At 39.3% G+C, this 17,276-nt stretch overlaps 1 protein-coding gene across 1 annotated transcript in view; it reads right to left on the bottom strand.

Annotated features, from left to right (window-relative positions):
- The window catches only part of THSD7B (thrombospondin type 1 domain containing 7B), an 864,031-nt gene extending 849,477 nt beyond the window's left edge, over positions 1-14,554 (bottom strand). The window contains exon 1 of the mRNA XM_062199372.1: positions 14,416-14,554. Coding sequence (XP_062055356.1) covers positions 14,416-14,554 — 139 coding nt within the window. The remainder of the gene's footprint in view (positions 1-14,415) is intronic.
- Positions 14,555-17,276: the final 2,722 nt, after the last annotated feature.

Below are 17,276 nucleotides of genomic sequence, written 5' to 3'. Positions count from 1 at the left end.
AAATTTTACATAGTTTTTCTCATTTCCATTTCATTGATGAGAAGGTAAAGGCATGAAGTTCAGCAATGTGCTCAAGGTCACACACAGCTTGGCTTGGAACCCCGTCTGACTTTAGTGTCCATACTCTGCCTAGGGTGCAGTGTAAGTCACTTTATTATTTGCAGGTTTCAGTACCTGAAAATAGTATAAAAGTTCTGTACATATGCACCTAAAGTCTCAAAATAATTGTCTTAAAAAGATTAAAAATGTAGCAGTCCTGGGGCTGGCACTGCGGTATAGCGGCTAAAACCACTATCTGCAGTGCTGGCATCCTATATGGGCGCCGGGTCGAGTCCCTGCTGCTCCACTTCTGGTCCAGCTCTCTGCTATGGCCTGGGAAAGCAGTAGAAGATGGCCCAAGTTTTTGGGCCCCTATTCCCATGTGCAAGACATGGAAGAAGCTCCTGGCTCCTGGCTTCAGATCGGCACAGCTCCGGCCACTGCGGCCAATTGGGGAGTGAACCAGTGGATGGAAGACCTCTCTGTCTCTCTGCCTCTCCTTCTTTCTCTGTGTAACTCTGACTTTCAAATAACTAAATAAATCTTTTAAAAAAATGTAAAAGGCACATTAATCCACTGTTGGTGGGAATGCAAACTGGTAAAGCCACTATGGAAGTCAGTTTGGAGATTCCTCAGAAACCTGAATATAGCCCTACCACATGACCCAGCCATCCCACTTCTTGGAATTAATTAAATTGGCAAATAAAAGAGCTCATATATGAGGTGCACTTCAATGTTTATTGCAGCTCAATTCACTATAGCTAAGACATGGAATTAACCTAAATGCCCATCAACAGAAGACTGGATAAAGAAATTATGGGATATGTACTCTATAGAATACTATACAGAAGTAGCCGGCGCCATGGCTTAACAGGCTAATCCTCCGCCTTGCGGCGCCAGCACACCAGGTTCTAGTCCCAGTCGGGGCACCGGATTCTATCCCGGTTGCCCCTCTTCCAGGCTAGCTCTCTGCTGTGGCCCGGGAAGGCAGTGGAGGATGGCCCAAGTCCCTGGGCCCTGCACCCGCATGAGAGACCAGGAGAAGCACCTGGCTCCTGGCTTTGGATCAGCGCAATGCGCCAGCCGCAGCGGCCATTGGAGGGTGAACCAACGGCAAAAAGGAAGACCTTTCTCTCTGTCTCTCTCTCTCTCACTATCCACTCTGCCTGTCAAAAAAAAAAAAAAAAAAAAAAAAAGAATACTATACAGAAGTAAAAAAAAAAAAAAAAAAAAGAAATCCGGTCATTTGCAACAAAATGGAGGAATCTGAAAAACATCATGCTGAGTGAAATAAGCCAGTCCCAAACAAATATCATATGTTCTCCCTGATCGGTGACAACTAACCGAGCACCAAAAAGGAAACCTGCAGAAGTGAAATAGACACTATGAGAAACAATGACTTGGCAGTCCTTTTTAACACTGTACACTTAGCAATAAAATTTTTAAGCAGCTGCATTCAATTAAAAATATTAACCCAGAGGAAAAATTCACAAAAAAACTCCTGTTATTCTTAACATTTGTTTTGTTACTTTTCTAGTGAAATATATCTGTGAATGATGTCCAACACTGATGAGATAAAACTGTTTTCACAAAAAAGTTTTTTAACTAATAGAGTTAAAAATAATGTAATGTTTACTAGCAAAATTGACATTATGAGATTTGATTATTGTTTATAGCCCTTGTCTATACTCTTGAGGAACAGTAGTTTTTCTGCTTTAAAAATTACACGTATTTGAAACACAGAGTGACAGAGTTGGAGGAAAAGGGATGGGGGGAGGAAAATAGAGGGAGAAGGAAAGATTGGTGGAGGGAGAGAGAGAGAGAAAGAAAGAGAGAGAGAGAGAGATTGAGAGAGAGAGAGAGAGAATCTCTCATCTACTGGTTCACTCTCCAAATGTTGGCACAACTGGGAATGAGTGAAACTCAATCTAGGCCTTCACATCACTGGCAGGGATCCAATTATCTGGGCCATCACCTCCTCGCAGGACGCTCAAAATCCCAAGCAGCATCTTAACCACTGCACGAAACACTCAATCCACAATGGCTTTTTATTTTACACTTTTGGTGGGGGGGGGGGGGGGAGAGTAATGATGAACGGGAGAAGATGACAGTTATCGCAAATTCCCTGTAAGATCCACAATTTGGTTCCATAGTAACTCCAAAGAGAGAAATAAAAGATGAGATGGTTAATTCATGCTCCTTCCTTTGCTAGCTAATGATAAAAAGCTTTAAGAGTACATATTTTTAAAAGAAAGTAGTAAATACAAGTGTTAAATGTGCCACCTCTTGAATGATTTCTCAGATTTCAATTGCAGCACTAATGTCTGTAGCACATATGTCACTCATGACTATAAGGTTCTGAAAACTTTGTTGAACCATCAAAGCAGGGAATTGCAAAGACAGGGTACAGCCTAAGGAACCCTCAAGCAGGCTGGCTTTCTATGCAATCTGATTCTAATCCGGGCAGACTGTGCTTTATACACTTACGGTCATTGCCATGAAGAGATTCACAAAGTAACCTTTCAAGGTTGCTTTATGAATTCATAAAACTGTCAGTAATCTTTAATCCATCCTTCAATCCCACTTTGGAAGATCTTACTTGTTTTGAACTTTGACTTTTATATTTTTTGCATAGAAAAACTATGTTTCCTACTTAATTATATTCAAATTTAAATTAAACACAAAAATTCTACCAAGAAAGAAAAAGTTAGAACTATTTCCAGGTGTTATCAAGGTCTTTGTCCACTGATAATCTGACCTGCAAGCTGAAATCCTTCCCATGTCAATCGTGAGTTCAATGGTACAAGTCAATCCCTCAAACACCCTCAATGAACATTTGCATTTGGTTTCCTTAAAACATTTCTTCTTGGACAAAGTTTGCTGGCCATTTAATTTAATTATAGATAGGTTTTGTATCAATGCTCAAAGAGAATTACTTGGTCAATCACCAAAAAATTAACCTAGTTCAGCACACTTTCTATTCCATAATAAATAGCCTGTGCTATGGTAGAAGTGATAAAATATAAATGAGGAGACTGTATTAATGTGAGAGACATGATGCACATATATTTTCACGCCCTCCCAGTACTCTGCTGAAATGACAATAAAGGCTTTAAAAGATGTAACCAGAGTCAAACATATCAAGATAAAAGTTGAGCATGGAAAGCAGTGACTTTGGGGTCAGAGGAGCTCACAATTTGTCAAGGTAAAGTAAGCAAAAGAATGGGTGACTATTGCAGGATATGGTGTCAACAACAAGAAGTAAGTTTATACTTGCAGAATTCTGGCAAAGTTTGGCGCCTGGAGACAGGAGGAAGGAGCAAAGTGTGTAGCTTGAGGAATAAGTAAAAGTCTATAAATGGAATTAATTACCTCCAGATCCTTTCCTATCCCTTCTTTAATCTCTGAAAGAAATAAGTAAGCAAAATTCAACTCCCTTGAAGGACATTGTTGAGAAGAGCAGACACCTTGGAACGCAAGGATGAGAAATCCTATCTAAAAGAGTACTTAAGTGGAAAGTTTGAAAATCAGTGTTGGGTTACCTCTATCCCAACTGCCTCCTGCCCTCTGCTCAGTAGTTCCACATGGGCAGTAGAGAAAGGGTTTGTTCAAGAGGCAATGCATAGCCCCTACAATGAACACTGTTTATCACAAATACATCTACGACCCCTGCTTTCATGGCTGCCCAAATACAGGTGACATCTCCCACCTTCCATGACCAAGAGTGACCATCCTCCTCAATGATGGAATATGAACAGAAATGATGGATCGTGGTAGTTTTAAATTATATCTGCAAATTTGCTGTCACTACTTCCACCAAGAGATGGAATCTGGGCTTCCTCTTCAGAGACTCTAGTAACCAATGAAGTGCAGCAGACACAGCCAGGCCCAATTCCCAGTCTAGGTTGTAACTGACCATGAAATTCCAGCCTGTACCTCCGTGGAAGCATGCCCTAAGAGTCCTCAACCACCATGGGATGGTAATGGCTACCCCAAAATCTCAATACACGCAGATCATGTAGATAGACCACAGAAACAGCAATAGACATCTGAAGATCCCCTGCTGTTCCAACCCTAACTGCTGAAGTCTTCATCATCCAGGTGACAGACATGTGAGTGAAGAAGTTTTTCAGGTGACCTGAGCACCTGCCACCATCCGACTGCAATGGTATAAGAGATCCTGAGTGAGAACACACAGGTGCACCCAATCATTTCCTCAATATGTGAACAAAATTAATTACTATTAATAATTTAGGCCATTATTTTGGGGTGGATTTTTTTTTTCAGACAGAGTGGATAGTGAGAGAGAAAGAGAGAGAGACAGAGAGAAAGGTCTTCCTTTTTGCCGTTGGTTCACCCTCCAATGGCCGCTGCGGCCGGCGCATCACACTGATCCGAAGCCAGGAGCCAGGTGCTTCTCCTGGTCTCCCATACGGGTGCAGGGCCCAAGCACTTGGGCCATCCTCCACTGCCTTCCCGGGCCATAGCAGAGAGCTGGCCTGGAAGAGGGACAACCGGGACTAGAACTCAGTGTGCCGGCGCCGCAAGGCAGAGGATTAGCCTGTTAAGCCACGGCGCCGGCCTGGGTGGATTTTTAAATAGAAATAAAGAGCTGAAAAATGTATAGAATTTCTGTCATTTGTTAAAAATTTCTTGCTTTAGACTTCACCTCAATGCTCTCTTTAGCAATAAAAACACGGATATACTTGTGACCCAGCTTGGATGGGCAGAGAAGAATTGTGATCTTCCATAAGATCAAAAAAGATACAACTCTGGGGCCAGTGCTGTGGCATGGTGGGCTAAAGCTTCAGCCTGCGGTGCTAGAATTCCTTATGGACACCGGTTCCTGTCCCAGCTGCTCCTCTTCTGATCCAGGCCTCTGCTATGGTATGGGAGGGTAGTGGAGGATGGTCCAAGTGCTTAGGCCCCTGCACCTGTGTGGCAGACCCAGAAGAAACAGCTGGCTCCTGACTTTGGATCGGCTCATCTCCAGCTGTTGCAGCCATCTTGGGATTAAACCAGCAGATGGAAGACTTCTCTCTCTCTCTCTCTCTCTCTCTCTGTAACTCTTGGTCTCAAATAAAGAGATAAAAAAAAATAAATAAGATGTACAGCTGAATGAACACAAGGAATAGAGATGTAGGCCAGTTTCTCTACATGAGACGTGTAATAGTTTCAACTTTTGAAATCACTGTATTTGGAGGTATCTTTGTTATAGCTGCTTAGACTACAGCATGAAAAGTACGGCCCTTTAGGTATTGATAGACATAGATTTTTGAGGAACCCATTTAACAGTAGCAAAGCTAGCTTACCATGCAAAAATCCCAACGTGGAGGCAAACAGGAGTCAGGTGCACAGAACACTCAATTTTAGTGCCTCACTCCTAATAATATGAGACACAAAATGATAACTAATAATCAATAAGCATGGAAGAAATCTCCCCATGTAAGAGACCATCATCAAATAAATAAAACAGGAAAAATTATCTAGAAGCAGCCTATGTGGTACAGAGAGTGAAAGGGAAAATTAACCTAACTTTCCTATTCTCCAAATGAAAAAGGTAAAACATCTATAAAATTAGATTACATCCCTTAGAAATCATGGAATAAGTAAAAAGATCACAGAAGTAAAATTATGGCAGCTGAAATTTAAAATAAAATTCAAGAGGATAGTTTGAAGATGAAGTGGAAAGAAATTTAGAAATTAAAATAAAATGCAAACAAAATAATAACAAGAGAAATATCTAAAAAAATTAAGGTGATTTAGAAATACCAAACACCTGTATGAAGAGTTTCAGAAGGAATATAAATACATGGAGGAAATGCTATAACAAATCTCAGAATTATAGGACAGAAGTCTCCCAATTGAAATGTTGTTTCACTAAAATGTGTAGAACAGGAAAAGGAATCACCTCAAACGATATAATCCTGAAATTCTGAGAACTTCATAGATAAAAGGAAAATTCTAGAAAGAAGAAAACAAGCAAAGAGATGAGACCAGAATGACATCAAATTTCTCAGTACCAACAACTGGAGGCTGTAACACAATAAAGACTTTCAAATTCTAAAAGAAACATGCTTTTTAACCTTGAATTTCATACCCAAGCTATCCATCATTATGTAAAAAAGACCCATTCAGAAATTAAAAGAGTTGGAAAAGCACTTCCCATACATACTACGTTGGCCATTGTGGGAAATAACGGCAATAGAGGTAAGGAAGGAGAACAATAGAGAACAAGGGATCCAGGATGAAGGCGAACAAAAGAAAGGGATGTTCCACAGGTGACGCTAGTGCCACAGCCCAACCTGAACTAGCAGACTGAACCAGAGAACTGGGAAAATACGCCTCCCAGTGAATTATGAGAGGGTGTTTAGAACTGAGCTTGCTTCAAAAAATGACTGCATGCGTCATATCACATGGAACATTTGGAGAAATGTGGTAGTCTCAAAGTAGATCAAGCAAAAGAAAAAACTTAGGTAACTAGTCATTTCTACGTAAAATAGAAAGCTAAGCAAGAAAGTGTGCAAAAGCATAGCACACTGCTTGACTCAGCAGAGAGTAATATCTATGCAGAAAAGAATGAGGCAGGCTGGAGGTGCTTAGCTCAGAAGTTAGGACCCACCTGGGATGCTTGCATCACACATCGGAGTGCCTAGGTTGAAGTCCTGGCCCGGCTTCCCAGTCAGCTTCCTGCTAATGTGCATCCTGGGAGGCAGCAGGAGCCACTGCTGCTTACATGGGAGACCCAGCCTGAGTTCCAAGCCCATGGCTTTGGTCTGGCCCAGCTCTGGTTGTTGTGGAAATTTGGAGAAAAGAGATTTCTCCCTTCCTGCCCTTCCATCTTAAATAAAACAAAAATAAATAATTTTTTTTACAAAAAGACTATATATTGATTTAACTATTCTGAAGGGTTACAGCAGAAGGGTAAAGAGATAAATCATCAACTAACATAACAGAAAATCAATAGGTATAGCTAATATTTCTAAATCAAGAAGTAGCAATAATGAGCATATTATTTAAACGTATGTTGGCAAGGATCAGAACAAATTGCAAAAAGAATTAAACCGGCTGCCTTCAAATAGCTGGGAGGTGGGAAATAATTATAACATCTCATCAGAGCAACTGGAGTCATATTCAAGTTTTTAACTACATGCACCTATTCTGTTTATGAAAATCAATCCCACCTCTTTTTCAGAGATGATTAGCAATGGTATTGGTGAAGAAAACTACTAACATCCCCTGTCCTCATGGAGTTCTCTTTTAGTGCCTTAAGGGAAAAAGCAGAGTAAGTTAGGTAATTGGGTAATCTGGGTAATTAAAGTTTTTCTGACCTATTGGAAGAATTACAAAATGAGTGTTTGCAATCCCTGAGAAGAAATAATTAGAATTATTTGTGGTAAAAGTCATGCCATGTATGTCTATGCTTTTTGATATCCCGAAAGTAAGAGCATTGAGAGTATATTACACATTGCCTTTAGATAAACTAATATTAACAGAAGAAATTAAAAACTACTTCAATTTAATCAAATCCTCAGAAGAAATATTTCTTGGACTTCTAGCAGATATTACAAAATACAGCTCTCTCTTGAGAACATTATATTTTCTCTAAGATTCCTAAACTTTAATATATACTAAATGTATAATATATGACTTAATGTTCTCTTAAACTACTTTCAACACTGAAAACAATATTATTTAAACTATAATGGAATATTGACATATGTAAGATCTTTTTTGTCCTAATACAAGGTCATTTTATCTTTAAAAATACTTATGTATTTGAGAGAGAGAGAGAGAGAAACAGATCTTCCATCTTCTGCTTCATTCCCCTAACATTCACATCAGCCAGGACCGGGTCAAGCCAAAGCCAGGGGTCAGGAACTCTACCTGGCTTTCCCACATGGGTGGCAAGAGCCAAAGTCATTGAGCTATCATCCACTGACTTCCCAGGCACATTAGCAGGCAACTGGATCAGAAACAGAGCAGAAACAGAGCAATGCTCTGATATGGGACATAAGCTTAAAACATCAGCTTTACCCAATGCATCACAACATCAGCCCTTGCAACGTCATTTTTATAACCTCTTTTCCTACGTAAAAGACTGATTCCTTGGGTCTGGTGCTGTGGTGTAGTAGGTAAAGCTGTCGCCTGCAGTGCCAACATCCCATATGGGCACAGGTTCAAGTCTCGGCTGCTCCACATCCACAGCTCTCTGCTATGGCCTGGGAAAGCAGTAGAAGATGGCCCAAGTCTTTGGGCTCTTGCACCCACATGGGAGACCCAGAGGAAGCTCCTGGCTCCTGGCTTTGGATCGGCACAGCTCCGACTGTTGAAGCCGTCTGAGGGGTGAACCAGCAGATGGAAGACTTCTCTCTCTCTGCCTCTGCCTCTCTGTAATTCTGTCTTTCAAATAAATAAATAACTCTTAACAAAAAAAGACTGATTCCAGTTTAGTTCCTGAACTATACATCATTATTCTGATTCTTTTTATCCACTGGACAGAAGCTACTGAAATTAAAACTTGCCAAAAGTCCATATCTAACTTAGGACCATTTATTAAAAAAGTACATAGAGCTGTCAATCTCCCCTCATTTGTGTGTGTCTAAAAAAGAAAAATATACACAAATTATATGATATAAATGTATTTCAAACATTAACTCATTGTAAAATTACAGAAATAATAGCTGTTTAATGAGTAGTCACCACACTTTAGGGATTTCAAAATATTTTTTAATCGTCTAAACAGTCTTAGAAAATATGAACATTATTCTCACTCTCAGATGGATAAACAATGCTCAGAGAGGTTGAATGACCTTCTTTCCTTAGGACACTCAGGATTTCAATTTGGGTCTGCCTATATATGAGGCTTTAGCTCTTTCTCCAGTACTACAGTCTTCTCTGGTGATAACATAAAGCTTTTAAACAGACCTGACAAAAAGAAACAAATACAGAAGGTTTTTTCTTTCCTATCTTATTATCCAAAACAAAATTTGTTTTCCATTTTATAAGCCTACTTGCAAAAACAATTTGAAATGATGAAATTGTTCTGAAACTAGATAATCATAATTGTTTCACCACATTGTGAATCATTAAATATTGTGGAATTTTATACTTTAAAATTGTTAAAATGCTACTGTTTACACAATATGTATTTACCCAAAACATTTTAATGTCATTTCACTTGTATAAGGAAGTACATTAGAATTTTATCCTGTACATATTGAGAATCACCCATTTCAAGTTCATCTGTTCATTTCTAAAGTTACACATTCAGTTCTGCCTCTTTGCTAATGGCTTCAGAAGTTCTATCTGTAGCATAATTTTTTCTCTTAAAATGGGACCCTACCTATCCAACTTCCTGGTCAGCACTTACCATGAATTAGCATTATTTAGCATGAATGTGCACATCCAGCACTGCACTCCTGACACTGCATTCCCTCCACAGTGGCCCTTTCACTGTCAGCGGATTGCAAATGATGGCAACTCCACTCTGCCAGCTGCTGAGGGCAAAGTCAGTACCTTCTCAAGTCTTTCTCTCCCACCCCATGTCATTAAATCCGGATGGCTTCCCCTTAAATCAGATCTTATCAACCAGGCACTACTGTCATTTGGAGTCCTGCTAATTCCTTGTTTGGGGGACGGGGTCCTGTGCATTTTAGGACGTTTAGTATCCCTGGCTTCTACTCAACAGATGCCAGTAGCAGCCCCAAGATGTGACAACCAGAAATATCTCCAGATATTGTCAAATGTCCCCTTGGCAAAATCACTACTGGACCTGGGCCCTACATATATATAGATATATGTAATTTATATATATATATATAAATTTATGTATTTATAAATATATATTTATATAATTTATAATATATATATATATATATATATAAACTCAACTTTGTCTCACTATGACCTTGGCTCACTGTCATTGCTACACCTCTTAATCTGCCACAGCTTTCCAGCTGGTCCCTCTGCTCTGCCCTTCACAACCGGCCACCCAGGATGGACTTATTCAAATCATGTTGGGAAAAATAAGTCAGATCCTATCACCACTTGTTATGTCACTCAGAGACAAGGTCAAGAGCTAGAGATTAAACCTGACTTGGGCCCTGTTCCCTTGCTGACCTCAGTTCCTCTCCCTCTTCCAACACGCTGGCTTCCTCTCCTCAGAACTTGGGTTGTATAGTCTCCTTCTTCTGGAATGTTCTTCACCACAATATCCAATGGCTTCAGGTATTTAATCATATCCACTTCCTCAGTGGCGCACCCCACAGACAACCTACTGAACATTTCAGTCTCTCCCAGACCCTGCACAGCCCTCTTCCTTGCCTGACCGTACCTCCTTAACACTTCTCACCATCTATATTCTCAGTTCATCAGGGTTGTTACCCTGTTTGCAAGTACAAAGGTCCTGTCAAGTCTCAATGTACCATCCAGGCTTATAGTAGTATTCCTGGTACATTAAGGACTCAACAAGTGTTTGAGGGAAGAGTGCCCTCCTGGAATGAATGATGAGGAATTTTTAGACTGCTGTTTACTACTGCTTCAGAGACTACCCTCTGCTCGTCTCCACAGAGCAGTCAAACTTAAAACAACAAGCAGTATTACTCCTGATCTGATAACTCTCGCTGAGATGATCGCCCTTTCCTGGCATTGTGACAGACTGCCTGGCACTAACACAGTTCAGAGGACCCATTCACAGCAATGACATGCATTCAACAGCCTTACAAACCCAGTGACCCCACGGCCTACAACTCATCAAGCTCTCCACAGAAATCCTCTGAAGCATAATATCACTCATCCATTGTTCATTGATCCAGGGTTCTTCCAAAGCCAGGGCTCTCCTACAAATGCTTCTAATTTGAATGCAGTTAACTAACATCTAACCTACTGATTCAGATGAGGAAACAACAGAGTCCAACAAATAGCTTAAGTGGTTGAAACAACCTAAACCAAGAGAAACGCTTCTAGGTTTATAATATATGGTGTATTGATCCAAGTCTCCATGGCGATCTGTCCAGGTTACACTGGGCATGAATTACTCTATTTGATAATGTACTGTAAAAGTACAGCTAATTTCAACTTCAAAACAGTTTTTAAAATTCAAGATGAAATATAAACTAAGGTAACAGATTATGAGATGCTGAGGTTGTCTTTGAAGGTGATGACGCAGAAGGGCTTGAGTCCATCAATCAATTTACCACTTACCTTTAAAATAAAATGTTTCATTCATGTCAGCAAAACATGAAAAACCACTGAAATGCCAAGCCACAGGAAAGAAAGGATAAAGAAATGAAGGCTAATGAAATACACTTTTGAATAAAAATAAAAGAGTACCATGCAACCAATAAAAAGATACAGTTGACCTATGTTCACTAACATGTATTATTCAATATCATTATATAAAAGTAAACTGCATAAATGGATACATGTTGAGCATATTCTGATTGTCTGAAAAATGTGTGTGTGAGGGTGTGTGTGTGTGTGTACACATATGCATGAATTAGGTGCTTTCATATCCATCATTCTCCACCATTCTTCACTCTGCTCCCTACCTAGAGGCTCATCTATATTGATGTATCAATAGGTTTCCGTGTGTTGTGGATTCAGCCAATGAAAGCCTAGGCAGGAAATGTGTTGGCAAGAGGAGAGTAAGCTAGGGACATTCATGTACTTAGCCCTCTTCCTATTTTTTACCATTGGTCATTTGGTTATTTCCCTATAAAGGCATCTATTAGCCATTTTCTGAACAAAGTTTTCTCTACATTCCAGGAACCCTTTTTTCTTCTTGTGCCTGAAAGTCTAGAAATTGTAAACTTACCACCTATATAATTTGAGGGGTGCTGCACAATCCTTTATTGCCATCCTATACCCTGTTCACACCAGCCCAATTCTGTAAAGAGTGTTCTACCAGTACCATTTCTATGCTGACAGAACCCTAAGTATCGATAATAGTAATACCATATGTGTGTGACATTATTTACTTATACAAATATGTATAATATATATTTATATGTGCAAAGGATGAAAAAGATACAAGGATACAAACTAGACTAAAGAGAAAAATAGATGGTCTGGATTTTTTCTTTTAATTTTGTACCTTTTAAATTTTTCTACCTTTAAAATTTTTGGTTCTATGCAAGTAATCTGGTTCGGAGTCCAAACAAATGTTTTTTTTTTAATTTTTTATTTTTTATTTTTTATTTCATAAATGTGAATTTACAAAGTGCAACTTTTGTATTGTTGTGGCTTCCCCCCCCCAACCTCCCTCGCTCCCGTGGCCCTCCCCTCTCCCTCTCCCATCCCACCCTTTATTTTCAATTACCTTCATATACTGAAGATCAACTTAGTATATACTAAGCAAGGATTTCAACAGGCTGCACTCACACAACTGCACAAAGTATAGGGTATTGTTCGACTAGTAGTGTTTTTAAGTTTCATAGTAAAACACATTAAGGACAGAGATCCTACGTGGGGAGCATGTACCCAGTGACTCCCGTTGTTGATTTAACAATTGGCACTCTTATTTATGACGTCAGCAATCACCCAAGACTCTTGCTATGAGCTGTCTAGGCTATGGAAGTCCCTTGAGTTCACCAACTCTGAACTTGTTTAGTCAAGGCCGTGTCACAGTGGAGGTTCCTTCCTCCCTTCGGAGAAAGGCGCCTCTCTCCTTGATGGCCTGTTCCTTCTGCTGGGGTCTTGTTCACCAGGGTCTTTCATTTAGATTGTTTTTTGCCACTGTGTCATGGCTTTCCATGCCTGTGAGCCTCTCATGGACCTTTTAGCCAGATCCGAACAAATAAATGGTTTTGTGACTTTTTCAGTGACACAGTAAGGATGGGCAGAAGCAATGAACACCAGGACAAATGGCCTAGATGTTCATTTTGAGCAGGCAATATGTTTGATGGAAAAGATCCTCATTTCTGATACTGCAGTTTGACATTTATTAAAGAATGCATCATCTGGAGAGTCTGTTCTGTGCCATCTTGCTATACCACTTCTAGTAAAGCAGACATTTTGAAAGTTTGCTTTAGAATAAGCCTATTAATGCAGCTCATTCATGTTTTAACTTTTGTTTGCCAGCTTCATTTCAATTTTTCGCAGAGTTAAGACAGAAGTATAGTCACATATTCTTATTTCAGTTTGATAAAACATTTTTTTTTATCATTAAAACAAAATATCCACATTCATGTAAAGGTAATATAATAACTTTTAGAACTACTTCCAAAGCATCTAAAACTAGCGTGAGGAAAAATGCAAATTACTAATGAGGGATTGGAGCCCACAATTAAATTAATTTATAGAGGCTTTAATACAATTATACTTCCTCCAGACTATCACTAATGGTTCTGGGGCTTTTTATTTAATATACTTTAAAGCATGATTCACTTGCATTTTTGCACTCATTTAATATTACAAATATCATCTTTATACACATTTCCATGGAGATACAACACATTTACAGTCTAGTTAATTCACAGATGATGAGACCAAAATGAAAACTGTTTGTGGGCCATAGATCTTCTGAAACAACATCACATTTTCCAATTCCAAGATATTAAGTGTATAAGTTATCTATTTTTGTTAAGAATGGACTCTTGAAACAGTTATAAATATTTTAAATGATCTGATTTTGAAACTGTAAGAAAATTAAAATCCAGAACAAAAGAAAAGTATTAGTGATACAAAGAGCCAAGATGTTGGGGGTTCATAATTTAAGTTAATAAATGATTAGGCTTGGAAACTAAATTTAACAAATCTTTTACATAGCCAAATTAAGAAAACATTTAGAGAAGAATAGAAGTTTCATAAAAGGTTCCAAACCACAAATCAACTTATTCATATACATCAGTGACAGCTAACAGTCTCAAAAAACAGGAGGTAAACATAAAGTCACAGCTTATGGGTAAAATTTGCTAGACTGATTTTTCATGATCTCAAAGCTAGATATGCAAGATCTATACTTAAAAACTGGCAAAGTATTTAATAATAAATACTTAACTAGTCTGAATCCTAAAAGAAGGAGGTGAACAGAACTGATGCGATGCATTTTTAACTGAGGATATTGGCTAAATTCAGATGTCATTTTCGTTACCAATCCTCAGCACAGTGGTGAAACATTTGACAAAGGAGAAGCAAATGCTACTCTGGAGATAATAAATTTAATTGACAACAACACAAAAATGAAGAAAAGCAAGCATCATAGATGGAGTGACAATTACGAAGGAACAGAAATCCTACACAAGCTGTATAACAAAGACAGCCTATTTTCCCTCTCTGAATATCTCCTACCGTTCCACAACTAAGAAGAACAAGGACAGAAAGATTCTTCTAATTAATGAAAATGAGACAAAGGCACAGCCAGGACATTCCTACCTGGTTTCCAGATGAACTGATTATCCTTTTTGCCTTCCAAATGAGCCACATGGGACAGCAAGAGAGAAAGTAACAGAAATAGCTTCTTCATGCTTCTCCATGTCCAGCAAGTGACAGCCAGATTATACTTTGGAAACATTCTTCAGACTTTTCAGCCCCTTGACTTGCCTATTCCTAAATGAAAAACCAAAAAAAGGAGAATCAGGTAAGTTTCTTCTGTATAGAAACAGACAAACTCACTTTGGGAGAATCTTCAGCATGATGGTATCACAAATTTTCCTTTACCACAAAAAAAGTACATTTAATATTAACTTTTGAAGATCAGCAGTTAATTAGCAACAGTTTCAATCCTTACTCACTGAAGACATCACCCCCATTCTGTGAAAGCAGGGTTGGCAGATGTAGTTTATTTCCTCGCTTTTACTCAGCCAAACTCCTTGAGTCGCTCACATGTTTGGGAGAGAGATGCATTCATAACCAAGTCAAAAATAGGATAAGGATTGCTCCAGTAATAGTAAAAATGGAACAAAAGGGCGAAGACAAGGCAAAGAGTTCTGTGCTGACAACAGAGAGAGAGAGAGAGAGAGAGAGGAAGGAAGGAAGGAAGGAAGGAAGAAAGGAAGGAAGGAAGGGAGGGAGAGAGGGGGGAGAGAGAGAGAGAGAGAAAGCTCACAGAAGATAAAATTTGAGAGGAGCCTTAGGGAAACATAAGGGCTTGAAGGAGTCAAGAAGGGCATCTCATGCAGAGAGAACAAGGTGCTGAAGCACATTTTGTGTCTGGGGCATGGTGATCATGCTGGTTATTGCTGTGAAGAATATGAAAGGGATGGAGAAATGGGTGGAGATGAGATTTAGAACACAGCTTGAGGCCCAAATATAAAGAGCCCTGAATACAATATGAGGGATTTGAACTTCATGCTATCAATAATAATAACAGGAACCATAGAAGAGCAAATGACTTTTAAGTAAATGGAATCAGTGCATATAATGGACTGTTAGTGTATGATGCTAGAGAAATTGAGGCTAGTTAGGAAACTAGCAAAATAGTCCAGGCACGTATGATGACTAGAAAGATCAGGAGAGATTTGAAAGATAGTACAGAGACTGATTTAAAAGAATTTGGTTAATAATCGCAAATTTAGATGACTGAACAATGATCCAAACTTCCCTTTTCTCAAAAAAGGGAATCTGGAAGAGTGGCAGGTTTAAAAGAGGGATAAAACAAACTTACTTTAAAATATATTACATATAATATATGTAATTACATAGAATATATATTAGAGAAAGGAAATCTAATATGCCTACCAGATATTCAGATACAGTTTTTCAGAGAATAATAAGAAAATTCTATCTGGAGTTATTTAGATAATACATGTACTACAAAAAAAAAAAAATCAAGAGGCATAGGTATGGGAGTGGACTGGTAAAACAACTGCAGGTGAAAGCCTGTCAATGGCAAAGACAATTGAACATAAACGTACACCTGCAAAACTGCTAAATGTGGGTTGAAAATCTGACTGAGCTTCCTAGTATCCAAAGAAAAGAAACAGCCACTGGAGTCATATGGCTCTCATATGCATAGGATTAAATTATAGCTCTTTTTTATTTCTAGGAAAAAGCATTGTTCTGTTCCTAAGTAGTGAAGGAATTCATCCCAGGAGTCCTCATAAATACACTTGATGTGCTAGGGATTGCACTAAACACACTACTTCATCAAAAAACCAGACAACAGCAAGTTGTACACAGTGGAATCTCTTGGCACTCCAAGGGTATAGTGGCAAAGGATAAATCAGTAAAATTATTCTACAAGGAGTCAAGCAATGAAGTTCAACTCTACAGCTCTCTACTGGCCTGCCTTTATCCAGGGATGAAGAGAATACTTTGGAAGGGAACCAGAAGCTTTTCTTCGAATTTCTATACTGTATAACAATTACAAGATGAGTAAAAACAGAAGTCTCCTGCTGAAATAAGATAAGGTTCACTTGCTTGGTCTCCATGAGTGGCCTTTTGGAATCTTTCACAGGACCCTGGGGACATCACCAGACACAATTCTAAAACTTCTGCTCTAGAGAACTGACCACATTGCCCACATTGCCACATTCAGGAATATGATTGATCACAACTGTGCTTTTGCTAAAGGTTGGGCAACATGGTTCTAAGCTATAGTGTATTCTAAGGCCTTTGCTGGCTCACGCAGCACTTTCAGAGGACCCAAAAAATTATCTCCTCCTCAAGCAAACAAACAAAACAGTAAGTTAGCTGTTTATCACAGAACACAAATTGTTCCAGTCATGATTCCTTTTCCAGAACCCTACAGGCTAGCAGCTCAGGCTGCTGCTCACATAAGCTCACCCTAGCCCCCTGGCACAGAGGACGATACGCTAATACACACATCAGTTCCAGGAAGTGTACTCTAAGGTCAACTTCTACCCCCACCAAGGTGAAGAGTCTGTGCTCCATTCAGAGTTGGAGCTGCAGCAGAGCAGGGGAGGAGCCTTGAGAGACCCCTGGAGAATGGCAGGGGCTGCAGTGCAGCCACAAGCATGCATTTTCCAGATAGTGCTGCCTCTGTCGAGCATAGGTTCAGGACTGGGTTTATGTAGGAGGGGGTTCCAACTTCCAGTTAGAAATCCTGGAATCTCAGTTCCTACCCAGGGATGTTAGCATTTACAATGTGGATTGTGACACCTGAGGTAAGACATCCCTGTGTGCACACACACACACACACACTACTATGGCTATTTCACATGGATAATAACAAACTCATATGTTTTAAGAAGCAACACAACCATTAATGGGTTAGAAGTTCTATCACAATATTTTAAAGTAGCCTGTCTGTTATCACAATGGGCAGTCACTCC

The sequence above is a fragment of the Lepus europaeus genome, chromosome 1 (assembly GCF_033115175.1).
Source record: "Lepus europaeus isolate LE1 chromosome 1, mLepTim1.pri, whole genome shotgun sequence".
NCBI lineage: Eukaryota > Metazoa > Chordata > Mammalia > Lagomorpha > Leporidae > Lepus > Lepus europaeus.
The sequence above is the reverse complement of the archived record's forward strand: the minus strand, read 5'-3'. Positions and strand labels throughout refer to the sequence as shown.